We start from the raw sequence: 25,975 nt of genomic DNA, 5'->3' as shown, positions 1-25,975 counted from the left end.
CAGGTGTGTGTGTGTGCATGTGTGTGTGTGTGTGTGTGTATATATATATATATATGTTGATTTTTATGTATATAGATAGTTGGGGTGGCTTCTTAGAATTAAAAAAATGTTGCCCCTTCCAATTCCATGATGGTGGTGATTTTGATGTGCAGATGCTACGAGACAAGTTCCGGGAGTTCTCGCGGGATACCAGCACCATCGGTCAGGAGCGAGTAGACACTGTGAACCAGCTAGCGGACAACATGATCTCCGCCGGCCACTCGGATAACGCCACCATCGCTGAGTGGAAGGACAGCCTGAATGAGGCCTGGGCCGACCTTTTGGAACTCATTGACACCCGGAGCCAGATGCTGGCCGCCTCTTATGAGCTGCACCGCTTTTACCACGATGCCCGGGAGACCCTCAGCCAGGTCCAGAACAAGCAGAAGCAGCTACCCGACGAAGTGGGGCGGGACCTGAACACGGCCGAGGCCATGCAGAGGATGCACAGCGCTTACGAGCATGACATCCAGGCCCTGAGCACCCAGGTATTTATTTATTTGCAGCGTTTATATTCCGCCCTTGTCAGGGTCGATCACAGAGCACATACACAGCAAACATTAAATGCCATTAAACAGACAGGACAGGCAAAAGATAGAGATATTATGTCCGCATTTTTCCCAACTTCGGCGTCATGGAGGTTGTGCCACAGAGGGGTGCTGTCACTCCATCCTCTATGTCGAAGAGCCCTTGATCACAGACTTCCTCCTTACTTTGATCATTGGCATTTTCTGGTATTTATGGTGCCATAAAATACCTCCCTGCTTAAGTGGTGCCTAATTTCTCTACTCACAGCTCACAGCTGTTTTTGAACTACTTAGGTGGGCAGTGAGCTGGGCTGAAGGTCGGGTGCTCACCCCAACCCGGGCTTTGAACTGCCAACCTTTTGATTGGTAAGATCTGTTGCTGCTGGTGATTAACCAGTGGTGCTAAAGCCCGGGCGTGCCTGCTTATGGGGTTTATGGGTGAGGAAAACAATTGGCACACTCTCCAGCTTAAATATCCTTTAACCACATACAGATTATACTTTATCTGAAACACTTGAGATGCAATATATATATTTTTAATGGAATTGAAAAGTGAATGTAACCCAGACTCGGCTGCAGCTCATGGCTTCTTTGTCTCAACAGGTGAAGCAAGTCCAGGATGATGCTGCCCGGCTGCAGAAGGCCTACGCCGGTGAGAAGGCAGACGACATCCGAAGGCATGAGCAGTCCGTGAGCGAGGCATGGTCCGACCTGCTCAGCAGCAGCAGCGGCCGCCGGCACCTTCTCATGGACACCGTTGACAAATTCCGCTTTTTCCGCATGGTGCGCGACCTCCTCCTTTGGATGGACGACGTCAACCTCCAGATAGACGCTCAGGAGAAGCCCAGGTAAGGGGATGGATGGATCGATGGAAGGAGATTAACCAGTCGGAAGCCCCAGCACATTTTGGACGCCAGTGTTGTACCTCAGCCAGAATTCGCCTTGCACTCCACACCAGCCAGGAATCCAAGCTTTCCCCTGAGGGGGGCGGGGGGGACGTATACTCCAATGACAAAACGTTGAGACTGAGCAATCATGTGGAATTGTATACTTACTCATCAAAGGTGCAGCGGAAGAGCCAGGTTTTAAGGTCCTTTTTAAAAAAATTATAAAAAGAATTTTTTTAAACAATTCTAGCGAAGGGACTTTCCTAATTTCTCCATAATCCCATAATTTCCCTCACTGCAAGACCCATCAGCCCTCCCGGGCTCTGAGAAAACAATCCCCTGGTCTTCAGCCTCTGTCTGAACGACAACAACCGGTCACCTCTTCTCTCAGCCTGCCCTGCTTCACAGGATTGTTGCAAGGCTAAAAATATGGAGAACCGTGTACACATCTGTGAGCTCACGAGAAGAACGGCAAGATGAATACATAAAGAAATCTCTCTTCCCAACCTCTTAGGGATGTGTCGGCTGCTGATTTGGTCATTAAGAATCACCAGGGCATCAAGGCTGAAGTCGAGGCGCGGGCTGACAGCTTCAACGACTGCATTGCCATGGGCAACGAGTTGCTAGCCAAGGGGCATTATGCCTCGGACAAGGTAAGCTTTTTGGATTGGTACAGGAGGACTTGATTCATGGCCCAGCAAAGGACCACTCTTCCCATGTTGACGGGCCACAAATCCCAACCTGCTCCTCTGTTAGCTATCAGAGTTGCCGTGCATTAACATTTGGAGAGCTGCACTTTGACTCCCTTCAGCCTGTGTGTGTGTATATATGTGCCTTTGAGTTGCCTGTTGACAAATATTGGTGTCAAATCAAAACACTACTTTTGTTGGGTGTGTGGGCCAACAAAAGACCCTCCTCATAAATGTATAGCAGAGTAACTTAGCAGCAGTGTAGCCCAGCACCAGTAGCCCAAAGTGATAAAAAGAACAAAAACACACTGATCAACATTATCTCTTCCCTAAGAGGCTTTTCTTCATAGCAAAATAATATTTACAAAAACAAGGTTTCCATAACAAAAATAATGTTCAACCTTCACAAGGCCTTCTCATATAACAAGGCCTACCTCACATTAAGGCCTACAAACAATGAGGCCTATTCTCCCACTGAGGTGTTCCCTCACACAGGCTTTCGCTCACACTGAGGTTTACCTCATACTCCTCAGGACGACACTAGCTTTGGCTCACTAACTCTAACAGGCTTGACCTACTAACTCTTTCAGTGCTTGACACACACTTTTCTAACAGCAGCCCACTTGCTTGAAATGCCATCGCCATATTGCTTCAATCCCAATATAGTCTCTGTTGGTCTGTACTGGTTATACTGGGCTATACTGGACCCATAACCTTTGTTGGGTAAGTGGACTTATTAACAAAAGACCCTCCACACACAAAGCCTTCTCATAACGAGGCCAACGTCACACTCAGCCCTACTAACTATGAGGCCTATTCTCCCACTGAGGTGTTCCCTCACACACGCTTTCTCTCACACTGAGGTTTACCTTACACTCCTCAGGACGACACTAGCTTTGGCTCACTAACTCTAACAGGCTTTGACCTACTACTTCTACTACTACTAATAATAATAATAACAACAACAACAACTAACTAACTCTTTCAATGCTTGACTCACACCTTTGTAATCAAAAATACCTAATTAATATTTAATATTGCTGACATCCCTTCTATTTTTTAATACAAAATTCCCCCAATTTAAATCATAACAAGAATATTTTAGTTTTAAATGATCATGTGGCATAATTGCTGGCATTAAACATTTGAAAAAGCAGTCCATTTGCTTGAAATGCCATCACCATATTTCTTCAACCTCAATATGGTCTCTGCTGGTCTGTACTGGGTTATACTGGGCTATAGTGGGCCCATAACCTTTGTTGGGCAAGTGGGCTTATTAACAAAAGACCCTCCACACACAAGGCCTTCTCATAACGAGGCCAACGTCACACTCAGCCCTACTAACTATGAGGCCTATTCTCGCACTGAGGTGTTCCCTCACACAGGCTTTCGCTCACACTGAGGTTTACCTCATACTCCTCAGGACGACACTAGCTTTGGCTCACTAACTCTAACAGGCTTGGCCTACTAACTCTTTCAGTGCTTGACTCACACTTTTCTAACAGCAGTCCACTTGCTTGAAATGCCATCACCATATTTCTTCAACCTCAATATGGTCTCTGCTGGTCTGTTCTGGGTTATACTGGGCTATACTGGGCCCATAACCTTTGTTGGGCAAGTAGGCTTATTAACAAAAGACCCTCCACACACAAGGCCTTCTCATAACGAGGCCAACGTCACACTCAGCCCTACTAACTATGAGGCCTATTCTCCCACTGAGGTGTTCCCTCACACAGGCTTTCTCTCACACTGAGGTTTACCTCATACTTCTCAGGACTAAACTAGCTTTGGCTCACTAACTCCAAAAGGCTACTAACTCTTTCAATGCTTGACTCACACGTTTGTAATCAAAAATACCTAATTAATATTTAATATTTCTGACACCCCTTCTATTTTTTATTTTTAAAATCTCCAATTTAAATCATAACAAGAAAATTTTAATTTTAAATGACCATGTGGCATAATTGCTAGCATTCAACATTTGAAAAAGCAGTCCACTTGCTTGAAATGCCATCACCATATTTCTTCAACCTCAATATGGTCTCTGCTGGTCTGTTCTGGGTTATACTGGGCTATACTGGGCCCATAACCTTTGTTGGGCAAGTGGGCTTATTAACAAAAGACCCTCCACACACAAGGCCTTCTCATAACGAGGCCAACCTCACACTCAGCCCTACTAACTATGAGGCCTATTCCCCCACTGAGGAATTCCCTCACACAGGCTTTCTCTCACACTGAGGTTTACCTTACACTCCTCAGGACGACACTAGCTTCGGCCCACTAACTCTAACAGGCTTCGACCTACTCACTCTTTCAGTGCTTGAATCACACTTTTGTAATCAAAAATACCTAGTTAATATTTAATATTTCTCACAACTTTGTATGGGAAAAAAGAAATGTATGACTCCGGGAACTGTGTTCCTCTTTGCTTCTTAATTCCTACCCAGATTGCAGAGAAACTGACCCAGCTGCAGGACCGACGGAAGGAGATCAACAACAAGTGGCGGGAAAAAATGGACTGGCTACAAATAGGTAAGGCAAAAGCAAGGAGGGAAAGTGAGGATACCTGGAGGTGCAGGATTAGGGAATAGAGCTGTGGAGATCTTTGGGGCAAGTGGCAGAAAGTGGGGAGTATCTAGCAGCTGAAAATGGTAGTGTCTTTATGGCATTACAGATCTGAAGACAACTCACATAGTAGATCTTGGTGTGCCAAGTTTGGTCTTTATTGGTCTTTGTTGGGGGCCACAGTACTCCTTGGAAACCAATCCATTTGAAAGTACTACAAATCCCATAATCCATGGTCCACCTCCCCCAAACCGCACCAGAACGTAAAGAGGGTCATGGGGGTTATGTGTGCCAAGTTTGGTCCAGGTGCGTCACCTGTGTTGGTCACAGTGGCCAGTGAAAGTGGCAGCCAATCAGAAAGTTGCCACATACACCTCCCGCCGCATACATACATACAAACATTCACTTTTATTATAGATATAGATGTATTTTAATCTATTGCCATTGTATGATGTTTTAGACTATATTGTGGCATTGAATCCTTGCTGTTAGCCAGTCTGAGTCCCTCCGTGGAGGTTGAGAAGATCGGGATATAAAAGTTTTACATAAATAATAATAATAAATAAATAAATAAATATTGTGGCCTGGAAACATACAAGTGCAGTGGTATATAGCGTTGCGTTGGGATGCTCTGGCCTCATTCCCTCACTAACTCACTCCGTTTCTCCTCTCTTTTCCTTTGCAGTCATGGAGGTGCTGATGTTTGGACGTGATGCCAGCATGGCCGAGGCTTGGCTATCCAGCCAGGAGCCGATTGTGCGCTCTGCCGAGCTGGGCAGCAATGTGGACGAAGTGGAGAACCTCATCAAGCGCCACGAAGGCTTCCAGAAATCGGCAGCTGCCTGGGAGGAGCGCTTTCTGGCCTTGGAGAAGCTCACAACGGTGTGTGGGCATAGAATGTGGTGAAAGGGGGGAGAGCAGGGGATGTGTCCTTCTTGAGGCAGAGGGAGAAAGTGAGTCCAAACTATCAATAATAGGTCTCTTTATGTTGCAGGGGTAGCAAGGGCTTTATTTGGCCCATAACTCGTCTGCTACTGTGATGAATTGCCTACCTTTTAGGCCCAGGAAAGCTCAGAAAGTAGGCCCAAGAACTTCAGCAGCCATTTTATGAGATGTTGCAAGGACGCAGCCACCTTAGAGAACCCATTTCCTAGAGGGGGTGGAGCTTAGGAGCAGCCTGGAGGGAAATGTGGAGAGCCTTTGTAATTGGCCAGGAGAAAGTGAGCGGAGCTTAGCCAGAGGGGAGAAAAAAATTGCCTGTAAGGAGGGTGCATTTTAAAATCTGACAGCTCATCAGACCTTTCAGTTGCAGGGGTAGCAAGGGCTTTATTTGGCCCATAACTCGTGTGCGACTGTGATGAATTGCCTACCTTTTAGGCCCAGGGAAAGCTCAGTGAGTAGCCCCAAGAACTTCGGTAGCCATTTTATGAGATAGTCCAAATGTATTCTCCCCTATGAACCACCAAGACAATTAAGGTCTTCTGGTGGAGCCCTGCTCTCGATCCCGCCACTTTCGCAATCGCGGCTGGCGGGAACAAGAGACGGCCTTTTCTGTGGTGGCCCCTCGGCTACGGAACTCTCTCCTGATTGAGATCAGATCTGCCCCCTCCCTCCTGTCCTTCAGAAGGCTGGTGAAATCCTGGCTATGAAAGAAAGCATTCCGAGAGTTATGGTTGAAACCGGCTACAGAACAAAGTTATCGACCACACATACGGACTGAGTTGGACATGATTTTATCTTGGCGATTTGGCTTATTTGTAATTTTAATCGATATGTATTTTAACTCGTTATTATATGGTGTTTTTAGATTGTACTATTAGCATTGAATACTTGCTGTAAGCCGGTGTGAGTCCCTCTACGGAGGTGAGAAGATCGGGATAGAAAAGTTTTAAATAAATAAATAAATGGGGCAAGGGCGCAGCTACCTTAGAGAACACATTTCCTAGAGGGGGCGGAGCTTAGGAGCAGCCTGGAGGGAAATGTGGAGAGCCTTTGTAATTGACTAGGAGAAAGTGAGCGGAGCTTAGCCAGAGGGGAGAGAAAAAATTGCTTGTAAGGGTGCATTTTGAAATCTGACAGCTCAGTCAGGGTCTGGTGTTTGAAGAGTGGAGATAGGGTTTGTGTGATGAAGAAGAGAGTTGGGTTTTGGGAGTGTTAGGAGAAAAGAAGTCAGAGAAGGCAAGAGTTGATCAGTTAGTAACAGAGGCGGCCCTAGGTAATTTTCAACAGTAAGCAAAAGTATTTTGGCACCACCACCACCACCCCTCAACCAATCACTGATATATATTCGTCGTGGGAGTTCTGTGTGCCATATTTGGTTCAATTCCATCATTGGTGGAGTTCAGAATGCTCTTTGATTGTAGGTGAACTATACATCCCAGTAACTACAACTCACATATGTCAAGGTCTGTTTTCCCCCAAGAGCGCCTCAAGAGCATTCCTGGGCAAAATCAACTATACTGCAAAGGCTTACTTTGCGTAAGGGGTTGAGCCGCCCCTGATTAGTAAATATAATTAGCTATTAGGAAGAATAGCTAGTAGTAAGACTTACTTAGGCGATCTCTCATTGTCCGAGTAGGATAATCCTCTAGGGTGGGTCCATAGGTGACTATGGAGCCCTATTCCTGATCTGCATCTTCTCCCGCAGTGAGGGCATTGGTTTTCAGGTGGAAGGTGGTCTCGGTTGGGGTTGGCTTGATGCGCCTTTCTCTTGGCACGTTTCTCTCTTTCGCCCTCCATTCATGCCTCTTCAAATTCTGCAGCACTGGACAGTCCAAAGGGGAAAGGACTGTCTGGAGTTTTTAGGAATTCTAGTCAGAGGGAAGTCTGCTAGTTTCTTGTGGGAGTGAAGAATTGTTTTTGGAACCAAGTATAGAACTGTTTTTAAAGTAACCATATGCTGCAACTCATTATTGCAACCGTTAAGCTTAAGTGCCTGTAGTGTTGAAGTTCTCACAAATAAACAACTTTGCTCTTTGTTAAACAACAACTGTCTCAAGGGTGCCTCTATGTGAAATAGTTCCATAGCAGTTTAAGGAAACAGAGTTAAAGATTGGTGGCAGTGTTTATTTAAAAGAATCTCAGAGTTATTTTACCTCAGAATACATCCTCTTCCATACATTTTCATTCCTTCTTTCCACAAGATGGAAGAGAACGAACGTCGCCGGCGAGAGCAAGAAGAGGCGAGGAAAAGGAGGCCTCCAACGCCACCACCTGTGGCCACAACACCCCAGCAACAGGGACCCGACAAGCGGTGAGAAATGGCATTGCGGGGAGGTGGGCACCTCAATTGCCATGTAGAGGGCTTTAAGAGGGCGAATGCAGGAGTTGTGACTCTCGCATCTTTCCCTCCTCCTCAGGAGTCCTGGACAGCGAGGTACATCTGTAGAGATGCCGTCCCTGAACGGGATTGATGCTGACTCCGAAACTACCCAGGTAGAGCACAGATATTGGGGAAGCATGGAAAGGGATAAATGGGAGAAGAATTGGATGGTAGGGTATATACTCGAGTATAAGCCTAGTTTTTCAGCCGTTTTTATAGACTGAAAAAGTTCCTCTCGGCTTATACTCGGGTCAACATTATTTAATATTTTACTCTGTTATTATTATTTTTATTACATGTATGATTTTACTCTATTATTATTATTGCATTCATTATTTTACTCAATTATTATTATTACATTTGTTGCAACTCAGGGTAGTTTCACCTTGCTTCCAAACACCACCACACCAAAGCTGTAGATTGTGTAGTTTATTGAGAAAAAAACAAAGTCAAAACATAGAATAAGAAATGCAAAAGTTCCACAAGCGTGCTGCTTAAAGCCAAGGTTAATCCATAGAACTTTGCATGGAAAGAGCCACATTGAACTGACGACTCCCGCTTGTCAGCCGGAAGGCTAAATACCCTTTGCAATCATGAACGCATTGCGATGACCCTTGCCCGATTTTGTTGCAACTCAGAGTAGGCTTCACCTTGCTTCCAGACACCATCACACAAGAGCTGTAGTTTTACAGTTTATTGAGGAAAAAATCCAAGTCAAAATAAAGAATAAGCATGTCCAAAGATTAAGGTTAAATGCAGGATACAGTTCCAAAGATCTTCAGGTAAAAGCAGGAGACATAATCCTATTGGCAAAGTTCAAACCAGAGTCCCAAGTACAAGCAAGGAAACATTTGCTCCAAGAATCACAATGCAAGAAACCCCAAGTGTACTGCTTTCCAGTCTAAGGTTATTCCATGAAGCTTTCAGGCTAATAAGCTACGTTGAACTGACGCTTTCAAAGAGTTTCCAGGAGGCCTAAATACCTTCCCAACATCAAAAAATTAGGCTCTCAGCATCATAAAAGCATTGCGACAACCTTGCACCGAACTAGCCTCCTGTCTGCTTGCCAGACATGAACTACGCCTGACCCGGATCAAGGCGAGCTTCTCGGGTCAAATCCTTATCTACACTTTCGGTATCATCGTGGGAAGGCACCTGCTCGCGATTCCCTTCGTTAAAATTCCTTTCTGGTGAAAACAGCTGTGTTGACACTGCACTGTCTGTGAGAGCCTCGGAAGCAGGCTCAGAGATTTGAGGCATACACAAAGAGCCAGGAAGCTGAAACCCAACAGGAATCTGAATCCCATCATCCTCATCGTCAGAAACTAGCTCAGCCACAACAAACACGGTTCCCAAGATCCAAAGGCAAAAACATGAAGCATAATCCTTTAGGACAGTGTTTCTCAACCTGGGGGTCGGGACCCCTGAGGGGGTCGCGAGGGGGTGTCAGAGGGGTCACCACAAAGACCATAAGAAAACACAGTATTTTCTGATGGTCATGGAGATTCCATGTGGGAAGTCTGAGCCAATTCTATCGTTGGTGGAGTTCAGAATGTTCTTTGATTGTAATGAATTATAAATCCCAGCAACTACAAGTCCCAAATGTCAAGATCTATTTTCCCCAGACTCCACCAGTGTTCACATTTGGGCATATTGAGTATCCGTGCCAAGTTTGGTCCAGATCCACCATTGTATGAGTCCACAGTGCTCTCGGGATGTAGGTGAACTACAACTCCCAAACTCAAGGTCAATGCCCATCAAACCCTTCCAGTGTTTTCCATTGGTCATGGGAGCCAAGTTTTGTTCAAATCCATCGCTGGTGGCGTTCAGAACTATAAATCCCAGCAACTACAACTCCCAAATGACAAAATCAATCCTCCCCCAACCCCACTAGCTTTTACATATGGGTGCATTGGGTATTTGTGCCCAGTTTGGTCCAGTAAATGAAAATGCATCCTGCATATCAGATATTTCCATTATGATTTATAACAGTAGTAAAATGTATTGTCGAAGGCTTTCATGGCCGGAATCACTCAGTTCTTGTGGGTTTTTTCGGGCTATATGGCCATGTTCTAGAGGCATTTCTCCTGACGTTTCGCCTGCATCTATGGCAGGCTTCCTCAGAGGTCTGCTGGATCTTGGAACAGTTTCTCCCCGTAGAGATGTTCAGTGTATTGTCGAAGGCTTTCATGGCCGGAATCACTCAGTTCTTGTGGGTTTTTTCGGGCTATATGACCATGTTCTAGAGGCATTTCTCCTGACGTTTCGCCTGCATCTATGGCAGGCTTCCTCAGAGGTCTGCTGGATCTTGGAACAGTAGTAAAATGACTGTTATGAAGTAGCAACGAAAACAATGTTATGGTTGGGGGTCACCACCACATGAGGGATTGTATTAAGGGGTCACAGCATTAGGAAGGTTGAGAACCACTGCTTTAGGCAATGGTCAAACAAGAGTCCATGGTAAAACAGTGAAACACAAGACCCAAAATCCCAGATTCAGGAAGCCAAAAGCGTGCTGCTTAAAGCCAAGGTTAATCCATAGAACTTTGCATGGAAAGAGCCACATTGAACTGACCACTCCCGTTTGTCAGTCAGAAAGCTAAATACCTTTTGCAATCATGAATGCATTGCGATGACCCTTGCCCGATTTGGCTTCTCGCTTACCAGCTAAGCGAGGGCTCCTTCAGACCCTTAATTCTAAGCATTCTTGCCTGCTCATTATTTCACTATCTTCAAGGCTCTCTTTATCTTGGTCCAGCTGGACTAGATCACCGTGGAAAGGCTGGGGATGTTGCATCCCAGTTCAAGAAACGAGACCATAAGATTAAATACACCACACTGGACTGTAGGAAAAGCAATCCTTGTTTATTGATGAAAAATTGGTTACAAAAGAAAGGTAAATGCAAAGTCAAAAAGCCACAGAAAAACACAGCAGTCAGTAGAATCTCTGAACTTGAGCAAAATTTCAAAAGCCACAATACAAGAACCAGGAACCTGTTAGCCTTTTACTAACCATGAACTTGATAACTACAAGCCTCTGGGATTACCGGCCATGAAACACAGGAATTCTGCCAAGGCACAGCCACAGTCCCAAACGTTGCTTGATCTAAAGAGGCACCCGGCAGGAGGCCTCTTAAACCAAAGAAGCTATTCTTTGAAACGCCCCTTGACTTTGAAGCCTGGGCCTGTCTCTCCTGTAAACGATGTGACCTTCATAGAAACTGGGAAACATTTCTGTCTCTAACTATCTGTTCTCTTCGGTCCTCATTAAAAACCCCAGGTGGAGAGATATCACGGCTAGTGATATCACGGCTAACTTCCAAAACATTTTCCTCCAGCTGTTGAGTTTCATTTTCATCCCCGCTGACCTCTGCATCAACAACAGATTCCACACTGTCAGGGAGAGCTTGCTCAGTTGGAAAAACTATCAGAGAATCCGGTTCACACAGATCAGGATCAGGCTGAACCACAACAGGGGAGGTGAAGACAACTCCACCTGGCCATTATCTATCCTACTGACATTTTTCCCCCTGAGAACTGACTTGATGTTTCCCCTGCTGCACCGTCTGAGGCAGGCACAGAAATCTGAATCCCATCATCCTCATCATCAGGGAACTCTGGCTCACAAGACCCACAGGGTTCAGTTTCAGACATATTTGTATACCACCCTTCTCAGTCCTCAGGCGACTCAGGGCAGTTTACAGAGGCATCAATTTGATGCCCAATATTTATTTATTTACAGCATCCCATTTTTGGAATTTTTGTTGTGGTCGAGTTTGAAACAAATACAGTAATTTACGGAGGATGCACATTTTAATTGCTCTAATTCTCATGTAAATACGCTCTGGATCCTTGTGTATCGAAGTTGGGCTGTGGTCCTCCTTACTCTGCCATGCTTTTTGCAGATTTCGGAGTCGTCCGCCACAGTGAATGGGTCGCGGCTGGATTCGGTGTCCAAGGAGCCCAGCCCGGCCCCCTCGCCAAAGCCCCGCTCCAAGGCGCCCGATCCCACCCAGTCGGCCACTCTACCCCCGCGGACACCGGACCCTTCGGCCATCGAGCAGATGGAAGGTGTGCTCTGCCGGAAGCAGGAGATGGAGTCTCACGGCAAAAAGGCAGCTAACAGGTGATGCCCTCACGTGTGTATATGTACACACACACACTCATACACACAAATGTGTCTAAGGGACAGGTGTGGTAGTGTGGCATGGGAAAGGAGGAGAGTTTGAGGTCACAGCTTGAGTCTGGAAACGTTACTTTTTATATATAACTAGCCATCCCCTGCAATGCGTTGGTGTGGCCCAGTCTGTGTATGTGTGTTTTGTGTGTGTATATATGTGTGTACTTATATATTTGTGTATATGTGTATTTATGAGGTTATGCGCATGCTTTGTAAGGAATTTTTTAAAGCTTTTTAAGTCTCTTCTGCTGTGTGGCCAAACTTTCCCTTCCTCTTTCTTTCCTTGCTTTCCCTACTTCCTTCCCTCCCTCTTTCCTTCCTTCCCTCTTTTTCTTTTTCTTTTGTTTTTCCTTTTTCTTTCTTCCTTTTCTACCTGTTTCTTTCCTCCCTTCCTTTGCTCTTTGGTTCCATCCTTCCTTTTCTCTTTCCTTCCTTCCCTCCCTCTTTCTCTCTTTTGTTCCTTTTCTCCTTCCTTCCATCTTTTACTTTTCATTTCCTTCTCTCCTTCCTTCCCTCTCTCTTTCCTTCCTTCTTCCACCTTTTCATTTCCTTCTTTCCTTCCTTCCCTCTCTCTTTCCTTCCTTCTTTCACTTTTTTATTTCCTTCTCTCCTTCCTTCCCTCTCTCCTTCCTTCTTTCACTTTTTTATTTCCTTCTCTCCTTCCTTCCCTCTTCCACCTTTTCATTTCCTTCTCTCCTTCCTTCCCTCTCTCTTTCCTTCCTTCTTTCACTTTTTTTATTTCCTTCTCTCCTTCCTTCCCTCTTTCCTTCCTTCTTTCACTTTTTTATTTTCTTCTCTCCTTCCTTCCTTCTTTCACTTATTTATTTCCTTCTCTCCTTCCCTCTCTCTTTCCTTCCTTCTTTCACTTTTTTATTTCCTTCTCTCCTTCCTTCCCTCTTTCCTTCCTTCTTACACTTTTTTATTTTCTTCTCTCCTTCCTTCCTTCCTTCCTTCCTTCTTACTTTTTATTTCCTTCCTTCCTTCCCTCTCTCTTTCCTTCCTTCTTTCACTTTTTATTTCATTTTCTCCTTCCTTCCCTCTCTCTTTCCTTCCTTCTTTCACTTTTTTATTTCCTTCTCTCCTTCCTTCACTACCTTTCTTTCCTTCTCTCCTTCCTTTCCTCTTTCTATCCCTCCATCTCTCCTTCCTTTCTTGCTTCCTTCCCACTTTCTGTGTATATGTGTTTTGTGTGTGTATATATGCATATATGTGTGTGTATATATTTGTGTATGCGTGTTTGTGTATATATGTGGTTTTGCGTATGTGTTGTAATGGGGTTTTTTTTTGCTTTTTAAGTCCCTTCTGCTGTGTTTTTCAGTGTTTTTATGAGTGATGGCCACTTGTTGGCCTGATAGGTGTATTGTGTCCAAATTTGGTGTCGATTCGTTCAGTGGTTTTTGCGTTATGTTAATCCCACAAACGAACATTAAATTTTTATTTATATAGATAACTAGCTGTACCCTGCCACGAGTTGCTGTGGCCTATAGTAAATCTTTTCAAAGTAGAGGTAGATATCTGGACTATTATGAAAGAGAGGTACCTACCTATTCCTTCCCCCTTTTTCTCCCCCTTTCTCTCCTTTCTTCCTTCTCTACCTCTTTTTTTCTTTCTTTCTTTCCTTCTTTTGCTCCTTGGTTTCATCCTTTTCTCTTTCCTTCATTCCCTCCCCCTTTCTTCCTTTGCCTCTTTTCTTCCCTCCATGTTTCCTTCCTTCTTTCACTTTTTATTTGCTGTGTCCAACCTTCCCTCTTTCTCTCCTTCTTTCCCTCCTTCTTTCCTTCCCATCTTTCCTTCTCCTCTTCCTTCTCTATCTCTTTCCTTCCTTCCCCCTTTTTCTTTCTCTTCTGCTGTCTCTCTTTTCTTCCTTCTCTCTTTCCTTCCCTCCCTCTTTCTCTACATCTTCCCCCTTCCTTCACTCCCTCTTTCCTTCCTTCATTCCCTTTTTTCTTTCCTTCTTTCCTTCCTTCCTTCTCTCCTTCCTTCTTTTCCCCCTTTTTCTTTCCCTTCCCCTTTCTCTCATTTCTTCCTTCTCTACCTTTTTCCTTCCTTCCCCCTTTTTTCTTTCTCTTCTGCTGTCTCTCTTATCTTTCCTTCCATCTTTCCTTTTCTTTCCTTTTCTTCTTCCTTCTTTCTCTTACTTTCCTTCCTTCCCCCTCTTTCTTTACCTCCCTTTCTCTTTCTTCCTTCTTTCCTTCCTTCCTGTCTTTCCTTCTCTTCTTCCTTCTCTATCTCTTTCCTTCCTCCCCCCCCCCTTTTTCTTTCTCTTCTGCTGACTCTTTTTTTCCCTTCCTTCTCTCTTTCCTTCTTTTCTTCCCTCCCTTTCTCTATGGGAGGGGGCAGGGCGGGGTTTGGAGCGGGCGGGGTTTGGAGGGGAAGAAGAAGGAGGGGGAGGAGAGATGGATTTGGACAGGGCGGGAAGGGGCGGGGCTTGGAGGGGGCGGGGTTTGGAGGGGAAGAAGAAGGAGGGGGAGGAGGTAAGAATGGGGAAGAAGAAGGAGGAGGTAAGATTGGGGCGGGGCGGGGGAGTGAGGGGGCGTGGTGTTGCGTGTGTGTGTGCGTGGGGTGGGGGAGTGAGGGGGCGTGGTGTTGCGTGTGTGTGCATGGGGCGGGGGAGTGAGGGGGCGTGGTGTTGCATGTGTGTGTGCGTGGGGCGGGGGAGTGAGGGGGCGTGGTGTTGCGTGTGTGTGAGCGTGGGGCGGGGGAGTGAGGGGGCATGGTGTTGCGTGTGTGTGAACATGGGGCGGGGGAGTGAGGGGGCATGGTGTTGCGTGTGTGTGTGCGTGGGGCGGGGGAGTGAGGGGGCGTGGTGTTGCGTGTGTGTGTGCGTGGGGCGGGGGAGTGAGGGGGCGTGGTGTTGCGTGTGTGTGTGCATGGGGCGGGGGAGTGAGGGGGCGTGGTGTTGCATGTGTGTGTGCGTGGGGCGGGGGAGTGAGGGGGCGTGGTGTTGCGTGTGTGTGAGCATGGGGCGGGGGAGTGAGGGGGCGTGGTGTTGCGTGTGTGTGTGCGTGGGGCGGGGGAGTGAGGTGGTGTGTTGTGGCGTGATCGTGCTGGGCGGGGCGGGGGAGGGAGGTGCGGAGGGTGCGTTGGCCGTTCGGCCGTGTGCGCGCGCCAGGGACTTTGCGCCATTGCGCATGCTCAGTTGTTTTGTCCATTTGTGAGTGTGTTGTTGTGTTGTTTAGTATTTTGAATCGATTTCGGCACACCTTGTGGGTTGAGGTATGTGCATGGGAAATTTGGTTAATTTTCGTTGGGGTTTTTTTTTTAGTTTTGCTGTCCCGTTGGACGCCCCTTACAGATTTATATATATAGATAATGATTTGTGTATATAGTACAAATGATAATATTTCTGAACATTCTCACGCTTTCCCTGCTCACTAGGTCCTGGCAGAACATCTACTGCATTGTACGGAAGGGCAACTTGGCCTTTTTCAAGGACAGCAAGAACGCCACCAACGGCATCCCGTACCACGGCGAAGCTCCCGTCGGTTTGCAAGGGGCGCAGTGCAGCGTAGCCTTGGACTACAAGAAGCGCAAGCACGTCTTCAAGCTCGGGTAGGCCGCCAGGCAGCTTTGGGGGCTTGGGTTCACAACTGAACAAGGGGAGACGAGTCAGTGGTTCTCAAACCAGGCAGGGGTTTATGCCTCTTTATAACTGGGATCCATAAGGACAGGAGCTTTGGGAATCTTTACTATTAGCCAGGAAACAAGGTTTCCAGGACACAAATAAAGTTCCACCTTCACACTGGAGCTTCACCCGTAAAGTCTTCTCATAACGAGGCCTACCTTACACTCAGGCCTACTAACAATGACGCGTATTCCCCACTGAGGCATTCCCTCACATAGGCTTCTCTCACACTGAGGTTTACCTCACACTCCTCAGGACAACAGTAGCTTTGGCCACTAACTTTAACAGGCTTTGGCCTATTCGCTCTCCTCAGGACGGCACTAGCTTTGTTCCACTAACTCTAACAGACTTCGACCTACTAACTTTTTCAGTGCTTAACTCACACATTTGTAATTAAAAATACCTAGTTAATTTTAAATATTTCTGACAATGCCTGCTAGGGAATTCTGGAAGCTTAAATTAAAAAAAAGAAAAGAAAGATATGCGATGGAAAAAAAGTATATCGAAGTAGACATCAGCGTTGATTCTTCTTCTTTTTCCTTGTGGCAGGTTAACAGATGGCAAAGAATACCTATTTCAGGCCAAGGATGAGGTGAGTTCAGCAAATCCCGTTTTTCCACCTTCCTCTCAACTTCTATCCCAGTGGCACAAAAGTGCACCATCAAGGGGAGCACTCTGCACACCCTCAGAGACACTGTTGGCTAATGCTCTGCTTTCTTTTTCTCCACCGTTCCAGGCCGAGATGAGTAGCTGGATGCGTGTCATCAACGCCACCGCCGCCGCCGCCACCCCGCAAAACCAGGGCCAAGCCGAGGATCCGGTGATCAGCAAAGGCATGAGCCGGGCCTCGAGCATGCCCCCGGTCACCTCCAACAGCGGCCCCGAAGGGACCGTCACCCTGCGGAACAAAGAGACCAAGGAGAAGGACCGCGAGAAACGCTTCAGCTTTTTCAAGAAGAACAAATAGCGGGGAGCGGGTGTGTGGGATGGGTGGGTGGGGAAGGGAAGGGTCGGTGGAAGAGCTGCGGCGCAAAACCCAGAGCGGACTTCCCAGCGGGACACGACGACACGATACATGGACGGACGGACGGAGGGCGGCCACATCCTCCTCTCCACCCTTCTTCCTTTTGGTGACCCCGCCGATTTTGCATGACGAAGCCCCTCCGAGACTTTGCAAGGAATGCCCGTCCTCTTTGCCCTCCTGTCTTCTTCCTCCTCCCCTCCACTCTTTAAAAGAAAATCAAAAAAGAAACGCAAACCACCACGACTGCCTCTGTCCAAACCTGTGAGAGAACGGGGTGGGAAACGTGCCCAAAAAAGTGGACATTCGGGGACGCGTTCCGGCTATCGGGGGGCGACAATAGCAAAAGGGGAGGCCGCCGTTCTGTATTATGATCACAAGGCAGAAAAGGTACTCTAAGAAAAACAGACTTTCGTTTAAATTATCGCCCCACCAGACCCCTTCCAGTTCCTTTTTCCTCCTGCTTCTAAATGGTCGGCTTCATTACCCAACTTGAGATTTGCACCAACGTAAACAAGGAACGAGATCCCGTTGAAGCCGTAGTGGTCACCTTGAGGGCAAAGGCCCAAACGGTTGGGAGTGTTCGAATTAGCGGGGAGGAAAAAGTTGATATTACAGTGTTCCCTCACTTATCACGGGTGTTATGTTCCAGGACCACACGCAAAAAGTACGTTCCAGGACTACTTGCGAAAAGTGAAAATCCGCAAAGTAAGGACGCTATAGATGTATATCGAGTTCCGAGGGTGAGGCAGAAGCGAGGAGAGATTTAACGGCACCATTCATAAACCCACAAAACAGCGAGTCCGCGAAAAGCGAACCGAGAAGTACCGAGGGAACACTGTACCTTCAAGTCCTGTTTCCCTGAAAATAAGACAGTGTCTTATATTAATTTTTGCTCCCGTAAAACAGCGAGTTTGTGAAAAGCTAACCACAAAGTTAGCAAGGGAACACTGTACTTTCAAGGCCTGTTTCCCTGAAAATAAGACATATCAATTTTTGCTCTCAAAGATGCGCTAGGTCTTATTTTCAGGCAAAGTCTTATTTTTCCGAGATTAGAATGCCGCTCTGGGCAACGGCAACCATTCATAAACTGGGAGGCAAGAACCTGCAAAACAGCGAGTCCGCAAAAAGTGAACCGCGAAGTAGCGAGGGAACATTGTACTTTCAAGCCCTGTTTCCCTGAAAATAAGACAGTGTCTTATATTAATTTTTGCTGGGTCTTATTTTCAGGGGATGTCTTATTTTTCTGAGATTAGAATACCACTCGGGGCAACGATAACCATTCATAAACTGGGAGGCAAGAACCCGCGAAACAGCGAGTCCATGAAAAGCGAACCGCAAAGTAGCGAGGGAACACTGTACTTTCAAGTCCTGTTTCCCTGAAAATAAGACAGTGCCATATCAATTTTTGCTCTCAAAGATGCGCTAGGTCTTATTTTCAGGCGAAGTCTTATTTTTCCGAGATTAAAATGCCGCTCTGGGCAACGGCAACCTTTCATAAGCGAATCCGCGAAAAGCGAACTGTGAAGTAGCAAGAGAACACTGTACCTTCAAGTCCTGTTTCCCTGAAAATAAGACAGTGTCTTATATTAATTTTTGCTCCCGTGAAACAGCGAGTTTGTGAAAAGCTAACCACAAAGTTAGCAAGGGAACACTGTACTTTCAAGGCCTGTTTCCCTGAAAATAAGACATATCAATTTTTGCTCTCAAAGATGCGCTAGGTCTTATTTTCAGGCAAAGTCTTATTTTTCCGAGATTAGAATGCCGCTCTGGGCAACGGCAACTATTCATAAACTGGGAGGCAAGAACCTGCAAAACAGGGAATCTGCGAAAAGCGAACCGCGAAGTAGCAAGAGAACACTGTACCTTCAAGTCCTGTTTCCCTGAAAATAAGACAGTGTCTTGTATTAATTTTTGCTCCCGCAAAACAGCGAGTTTGTGAAAAGCGAACCACGAAGTAGCAAGGGAACACTGTACTTTCAAGTTCTGTTTCCCTGAAAATAAGACAGTGTCTTATATTAATTTTTGCTCCCAAAGATGCGCTAGGTCTTATTTTCAGGGGATGTCTTATTTTTCTGAGATTAGAATACCACTCTGGGCAACGGCAATCATTCATAAGCTGGGAGGCAAGAACCCACGAAACAGTGAGTCTGCGAAAAGTGAACCGTGAAGTAGCAGGAGAACACTGTACTTTCAAGTCCTGTTTCCCTGAAAATAAGACAGAGTCTTATATTAATTTTTGCTCCTGCGAAACAGCGAGTTTGTGAAAAGCTAACCACGAAGTAGCAAGGGAACACTGTACTTTCAAGTCCTGTTTCCCTGAAAATAAGACAGTGCCATATCAATTTTTGCTCTCAAAGATGCGCTAGGTCTTATTTTCAGGTGATGTCTTATTTTTCTGAGATTAGAATAGCACTCGGGGCAACGGCAACCATTCATAAACTGGGAGGCAAGAACCCGCGAAACAGCGAGTCTGCGAAAAGTGAACCGAAAAGAGAACACTGTACTTTCAAGTCCTGTTTCCCTGAAAATAAGACAGTGCCATATCAATTTTTGCTCTCAAAGATGCGCTAGGTCTTATTTTCAGGTGATGTCTTATTTTTCTGAGATTAGAATAGCACTCGGGGCAACGGCAACCATTCATAAACTGGGAGGCAAGAACCCGCGAAACAGCGAGTCTGCGAAAAGTGAACCGAAAAGAGAACACTGTACTTTCAAGTCCTGTTTCCCTGAAAATAAGACAGTGCCATATCAATTTTTGCTCTCAAAGATGCGCTAGGTCTTATTTTCAGGTGATGTCTTATTTTTCTGAGATTAGAATAGCACTTGGGGCAACGGCAACCATTCATAAACTGGGAGGCAAGAACCCGCGAAACAGCGAGTCTGCGAAAAGTGAACCGAAAAGAGAACACTGTACTTTCAAGTCCTGTTTCCCTGAAAATAAGACAGTGTCTTATATAAATGTTTGCTCCCAGAGATGCGTTCGGTCTTATTTTCAGGGAATGTCTTATTTTTCCATGAAGAAGAATTCACATTTATTATTGAACAAAGAAAATATGAATATTTATTATATACTGTACAGTAGTTGTCAGTATATAATAAATAATATTCACAGACAGGGCCACCAAAAATAAGGGCTGTAAAGTACCTAACTCCCACACATTGTCTGGAGACTGTAACAATGTGTCCCACAGCAGGTCCTGGACCTCACAACCTCTGAGGATGCCTGCCCATAGATGCAGGCGAAACGTCAGGAGAGAATGCTACTGGAACATGGCCATACAGCCCAAAAATTTACAACAACCGTCTGAGGATGCCTGCCATAGATGCAGGTGAAATGTCAGGAGAGAATGTTATTGGAATATGGCCATACAGCCCAAAATATTTACAGCAACCCTCTGAGGATGCCTGCCATAGATGCAGGCGAAACGTCAGGAGAGAATGCTTCTGGAATATGGCCATACAGCCCGGAAAACTTACAGCAAACCAGTTCCTGGACCACTTGTACAGCAGGGACGGTATTGCACCTTCCGGCCACCAGGGGGAGCATGATTCCAAACAAAAACTTTGCTAGGTCTTACTTTCGGGGAAGGCAATTCAGCAAAACCTTTACTAGGTCTTATTTTCAGGGGATGTCTTATTTTTGGGGAAATTGTATTTTCCTTCAATTTTTTTCTGACTCGCCGAGCCAAACAACAGTCAGAAATTCAGGATTTTACGAAGCCACTCCTTCCCCTTTTCCAAAGGTGGTCAAGCTTGAATGCGGTTTTCCTGCCTCTTGGCAGAAAGGGGTTGGACTGGATGACCCACGAGGTCTCTTCCAACTCTAGGATTTCGTGATTCTATAAGCGTTTTTTTCCTCCTCTCCCTAATAAACGAAGCATTAATAGGGTCCATCATGCTGCATAAGTATTCAATTGGGGTCCGAATGGGAGAAACCGAGTGATTACAAAGCGTTGGGAGAAAGATAACATGTAGTATTTTTCTTCGTGCTTTTCGGGAGGGATGCCCCTTGTCAAGATCTGCCCCTTGGTTTAACTTTCCCATAATGGGTTGTTGCAGGTTTTTCGGGTTGTATGGCCATGTTCTAGTAGCATTCTCTCCTGACGTTTCGCCTGCATCTGTGGCAAGCATCCTGAGGATGCAGGCGAAACGTCAGGAGAGAATGCTTCTAGAACATGGCCGTACAACCCGAAAAACCTACAACAACCCAGTAATTCCGACCATGAAAGCCTTTGACGTTTCCCATAATGCTCTGCCAGGCGTTTGGAGGAATTGTGGGAAATCAGATAGAAACAAGAAAGAAACAACTTAAGTCCATGCTCTTGATAGTCTGGTCATGATTTTGAAGATCCCCTTCTACTAAATGAGGTCTATCATATACATTCCAGTTTGATGAGTCCCTGCTACTGGTTTCACTGGAAACGTCTTCTCTCTTGAAACCTAGAGTCTTGCTTATCGGACATAAACAGGCCAGCAGAATGTCGGATAAACGAAAATGTCGGATAATACGGAGTCTTCTAATGTTACCCATCTGATGCGGCGCTAGACACCTAGAATACTAACAATGGAGAGTTAAAGAGTTAAGGCAAGGCAAAGCCTCAGGGCTAGATGGGCCCGGCAGGAAGTGCCTGGATGCCGAAGAGGAGCGTAGAAATCACAGAGGGAAGGAGGGAGGACGCTTCCACTTCCGGTCCTGCCTCTTTTCCCCCTTTCCTCCTTCCTCCTCTTCCTCCTTGTCTTGCCTTTTTCACTGGAGAGAGAGTTGGGGAGCGCTCCTTTCATTGAAGAGGAAAAGAGGGCGTTGTATAAAAGCGTCGGATAAGACGGAATGTCGGATAAGTGAAGGTCGGATAAGCGAGACTACTGTATTTTATTTTGGGGAGTAACTAAGAGTAACTGGTGGAGCAGCGGGTTAAACTGCTGAACCTGCTGACCAAAAGGTCGGTGATTTGAATCCGGCGAGCAGGGTGAGCTCCCGCTGTTAGCCCCAGCTTCTGCCAACCTAGCAGTTCAAAAACATGCAAATGTGAGTACATCAATAGGTTTTGGGGTTTTTTTTGGTCGTGTCAGGAGCTACTTGAGAAACTGCAATTCGCTTCTGGTGTGAGAGAATTGGCCGTCTGCAAGGACGTTGCCCAGGGGACGCCCGGATGTTTTGATGTATTTATCATCCTCGTGGGAGGCTTCTCTCATGTCCCCGCATGTGGAGCTGGAGCTGATAGAGGGAGCTCATCCGCCTCTCCCCGGATTCGAACCTGCGACCTGTTGGTCTTCAGTCCTGCCGGCACAGGGGTTTAACCCACTGTGCCACTGGGGGCTCCATCAATAGGTACTGCTTCTGCACTTCATGCAGTCATGCTGGCCACATTACCTTGGAGGTGTCTACGGAGAACGCCGGCTCTTCGGCTTAGAAATGGAGACGAGCACCAACCCTCAAGAGTCGGACACGACTAGACTTAACGTCAGGGGGAAACCTTGACCTTTAATATAACTTAAGAAAGACCCCAGAAAATTGGCCAAACTGCTGAGCCGCTGAACTTGCTGACCAAAAGGTTGGCGATTCGAATCCGGCGAGCAGGGTGAGCTCCCACTGTTAGCCCCAGTTCCTGCCAACCTAGCAGTTCGAAAACATGCAAATGTGAGTAGATCAATAGGTACCGCTTCTGCAGGAAGGTAACGCCGCTCAATGTAGTCATGCCGGCCGCATGACCTTGGAGGTGTCTATGGAGGTGTCTCTTCGGCTTAGAAATGGAGATGAGCACCAAGTCCCAAGAGTCGGACACGACTAGGCTTAACGTCAAGGGGAAACCTTTACTATAACTAAGAAAGACCCCAGCAAATTGCCCGAACTCGCCCGATGGAGAGAAGCTACTGTTCTCCATTATGGTCCCTGTGAAATCACACATATGGTATTTCCTGCGGCTGCGCAGACAGCTTCGGAATCTTCTAGCTATCGATCCCAACGATGTCAATCCCTATCACCTTAATGTAGGCTGCCCTTGAAAGTGGAGGCTCCATTTCCCATTTGAGTAATGACTTAAGATAGCCAATCTCCATCTCCTAGAGCCATGAATCACCAGTGTTTCGGGAGTGACTCCTCAGAACAGAAATCGGGGTCCGTTTTGGGGGGTTTAGGGGCGGCAGAATGGGTAAAGCCTGCTTCCAAAAGCCATTCGGAGAAGGAATTGGTGTCCGTTTCGGTTGGTTACGGGAATCGAGGTTGCTCAGTTTCAGGCTATGAATCTGGTCCATTCCCTTTGCCTCTATGTGTGTGTGTATATATATATAAATATTTCTCTTCCTAGTTCTGGACCTGTGTGTGCCTTCCGTTCACCTCCCTTCAACTCCCTAGCCCAGGCATGGGCCAACTTGGGAACTCCCTGCAGGTGTTTTGGACTCCGACTCCCACAATTCCTAACAGTTTCAAGCCCTTTCCTTTTTCCCCTTTTGCAGCTGACAGATGGAAAATTTTATCAGTGCCAATTGTTTTTAAGTCCAGGCCAAGGTCTTTAGGCACTGCCAGTGTGTCGATCATAGGAACTTTGGTTGTGGTTAAGCTCAAAGGTTGTGGTTAAGTGCAAAGGTTGAGGTTAAGCGCAAAGGTTGTGGTTAAGCCAAAGGTCAAGGGAGGGGGGCTGGAAAGAGAGGCACTTACCCAGTGTGTCGATCATATCATTATTATATTAATATATTATTTTAAAAGGAAAAGGAAGGGAGCTCAGGCTGTTAGGAATGGTGGGAGTTGGAGTCCGAAACACCGAAACAGGGAAGGCCCAAGTTGGCCCATGCCTATCCTACTCTCTCACTATAGGAAGACCACAGCACCCCTTTCCTCGCCCCTGTCTTCCCATTCGCAAAGGACTCGGCAAACACTCGTCTTGCAGGAAATTGAGGAAAAGAGGGGCCCGGCATCCTCTGCCGCCAACAACATCCAGGTAGTGTCTCTGTGCTTTTGGGAGACTGTTGCAGTTTCACGTGTTTGCAGTGGCATCTGTTCCGACCTTTATTTTCTCTCTTTCTTTCTTTTTGGACAAATAATAATAAAAAAGAGAATCTGTGTAGAAAGGAGCCGGGCTGATTCATTCCTTCCTAGCCGCCATGTAAGGCAGTGGTTCTCAACCTTCGTAATGCCGCGACCCCTTAATACAGGGCCTCACGTTGTGGTGACCCCCAACCATAAAATTATTATTATTGCTACTTCCTAATTATAATTGTGTTACTGTTATGAATCATAATGTAAAAATCTGGGGTGCATTTTCATTCACTGGACCAAATTTGGCACAAATACCCAACAACAGAACTCCATGCCATCATGTCAGCCACATAACCTTGGAGGTGTCTGTGGACAACACCGGCTCTTTGGCCTAGAAATTGAGCACCAACTCCCAGAGTTGGACACAACTGGACTTAATGTCAGAGGAAAACGTTTACCTTACATTATCCAATATGCCCAAATTTGAATACTGGTGGGGTTGGAGGGAAAATTGATTATGTCATTTGGGAGTTGTAGTTGCTGGAATTTATAGTTCACCTACAATTAAAGAGCATTTTGAACTCCACCAATGATGGAATTGGACCAAACTTGGCACACAGTACTCCCACAACCAACGAAAAATACTGGAAGGGTCTGGTGAGCACTGACCTTGAGTTTGGGAGTTGTAGTTCATCTGCATCGAGAGCGCATTGTAGACTCACACAATGATGGATCTGGACCACACTTGGCACAGATACTCAATATGCCCCAATGTGAACACTGGTGGACTTTGGGGAAAATAGACCTTGACATTTGGGATATGAAGTTGTTGGAATTTATAGTTCACCTGCAACGAAGAGCCCTCGCCCAAAGGCCCCCGCCTGCTCCGCACCCCTGCCTGCCGGCGGGAGAGCAGAGCAGGCGAGGGGCGCCCAACGAGCCACTCGCCCATCCCTCACCTCCTTCTGCCATCAGAAGGAAGCGAGGGACGGGCAGATGGCTTCGCGCGTGGCCTAGCCACCTGCGGAGCCGCTCGCCCGTCTCTCGCCTTCTTCTGCCATCAACCTTAACCACAACCTTTGCGCTTAACCACAACCCAACTTCCTATGTAAGCTTGAACTTTGTATGACCCCCCGTGAAGCCATCCGCCATTTTGGAGGGAGTGTGGCCAGCCAATGCGGCTTCGCGACCCCCAGAAAATGGCCAAACGACCCCCCCCGAGGGGTCGCGACCCCCAGGTTGAGAACCGCTGATGTAAGGGATCCCGGGTTTAGGGTGCGGGGTCACTTTCTGAAGAAATCCACAGAGTCCAATAGGTTCAGGTAAGACACCGTTTATTCAAGCTGATCAGCATGAGGTGGACAGACAGCACCTTTGTATGAGCTTCAACAGACTGCTGCCTTCTCCTCTGTTTTTCCGGACCTTTATACTCAAGTAATGCAAGGTTTTTTTGGTCATGGAAAGTACTCTCTTTCCAGCCCCCCCTCCCTTGACCTTTTGTTGGAAAGTACCTTCTTGCACCTGTAGACTTTGCACTTAAGCACAACCTTTGCGCTTAACCACAACCTTTGCGCTTAACCACAACCTTTGCGCTTAACCACAACCCAACTTCCTATGTAAGCTTGAACTTTGTATAACTTCTACATGACACCTCTTGTTTTTAAAAACATTTTCTTCCGTGTTGCTGACCTTTATACTCATGTAATGCAAGGTTTTTTTGGTCATGGAAAGTACTCCCTTTCCAGCCCCCCTCCCTTGACCTTTTGATGGAAAGTACCTTCTTGCACCTGCAGACTTTGCGCTTAACCACAACCTTTGCGCTTAACCACAACCCAACTTCCTATGTAAGCTTGAACTTTGTATAACTTCTACACGACACTTCTTGTTTTTTAAAACATTTTCTTCCGTGTTGCTCTTATTCTACAGAGAAAGGGTATATTTTTCTTTTGTTGCTAATTTCATTCAAAGCCCCTTGCTTAGCATTTGCTAATTTCACTCAAAGACCCTTTCAACCAAACAAAACATTCACACTTGCATCACGCAGACAAGAGTTCTTTCTCCCACCCTGGATCTTCCACACACATATATAGGATTCCCCCAGGCAGCAACCAGCCAGGCTTTGAAGCTGCAAGGCTATTCAATGA

The 25,975-nt window shown here is 46.4% G+C and overlaps 1 protein-coding gene and 2 long non-coding RNA genes across 6 annotated transcripts in view; all 3 read left to right on the top strand.

The window, feature by feature from the left end:
* Nucleotides 1–16,833, top strand: part of SPTBN2 (spectrin beta, non-erythrocytic 2) — a 136,490-nt gene extending 119,657 nt beyond the window's left edge. For all 4 annotated transcript variants that reach the window (XM_060758372.2, XM_060758373.2, XM_060758374.2 and 1 more), the window contains 11 exons: nt 153–527; nt 1,170–1,414; nt 1,968–2,106; nt 4,590–4,674; nt 5,393–5,589; nt 7,851–7,960; nt 8,067–8,142; nt 11,935–12,155; nt 15,588–15,761; nt 16,384–16,426; nt 16,571–16,833. In XM_060758372.2, the coding sequence (XP_060614355.2) occupies nt 153–527; nt 1,170–1,414; nt 1,968–2,106; nt 4,590–4,674; nt 5,393–5,589; nt 7,851–7,960; nt 8,067–8,142; nt 11,935–12,155; nt 15,588–15,761; nt 16,384–16,426; nt 16,571–16,801 (1,896 nt within the window). In that variant the 3' untranslated portion in view covers nt 16,802–16,833. The remainder of the gene's footprint in view (nt 1–152; nt 528–1,169; nt 1,415–1,967; nt 2,107–4,589; nt 4,675–5,392; nt 5,590–7,850; nt 7,961–8,066; nt 8,143–11,934; nt 12,156–15,587; nt 15,762–16,383; nt 16,427–16,570) is intronic.
* A 1,526-nt stretch (nt 16,834–18,359) lies between these two features.
* LOC137097725 (uncharacterized) lies at nt 18,360–19,529 on the top strand. Its single transcript, XR_010910395.1, has 2 exons — nt 18,360–18,522; nt 19,165–19,529. It is a non-coding gene; the product is annotated as an uncharacterized lncRNA (long non-coding RNA).
* Nucleotides 19,530–19,763: 234 nt separating this feature from the next.
* LOC137097724 (uncharacterized) lies at nt 19,764–23,923 on the top strand. The gene is made up of 2 exons (XR_010910394.1): nt 19,764–23,422; nt 23,461–23,923. It is a non-coding gene; the product is annotated as an uncharacterized lncRNA (long non-coding RNA).
* Nucleotides 23,924–25,975: the final 2,052 nt, after the last annotated feature.

Source organism: Anolis sagrei, chromosome 12 (assembly GCF_037176765.1).
Source record: "Anolis sagrei isolate rAnoSag1 chromosome 12, rAnoSag1.mat, whole genome shotgun sequence".
Lineage (NCBI taxonomy): Eukaryota > Metazoa > Chordata > Lepidosauria > Squamata > Dactyloidae > Anolis > Anolis sagrei.
Note: the sequence above shows the minus strand (reverse complement) of the source record. Positions and strands in the feature narration are given on the sequence as shown.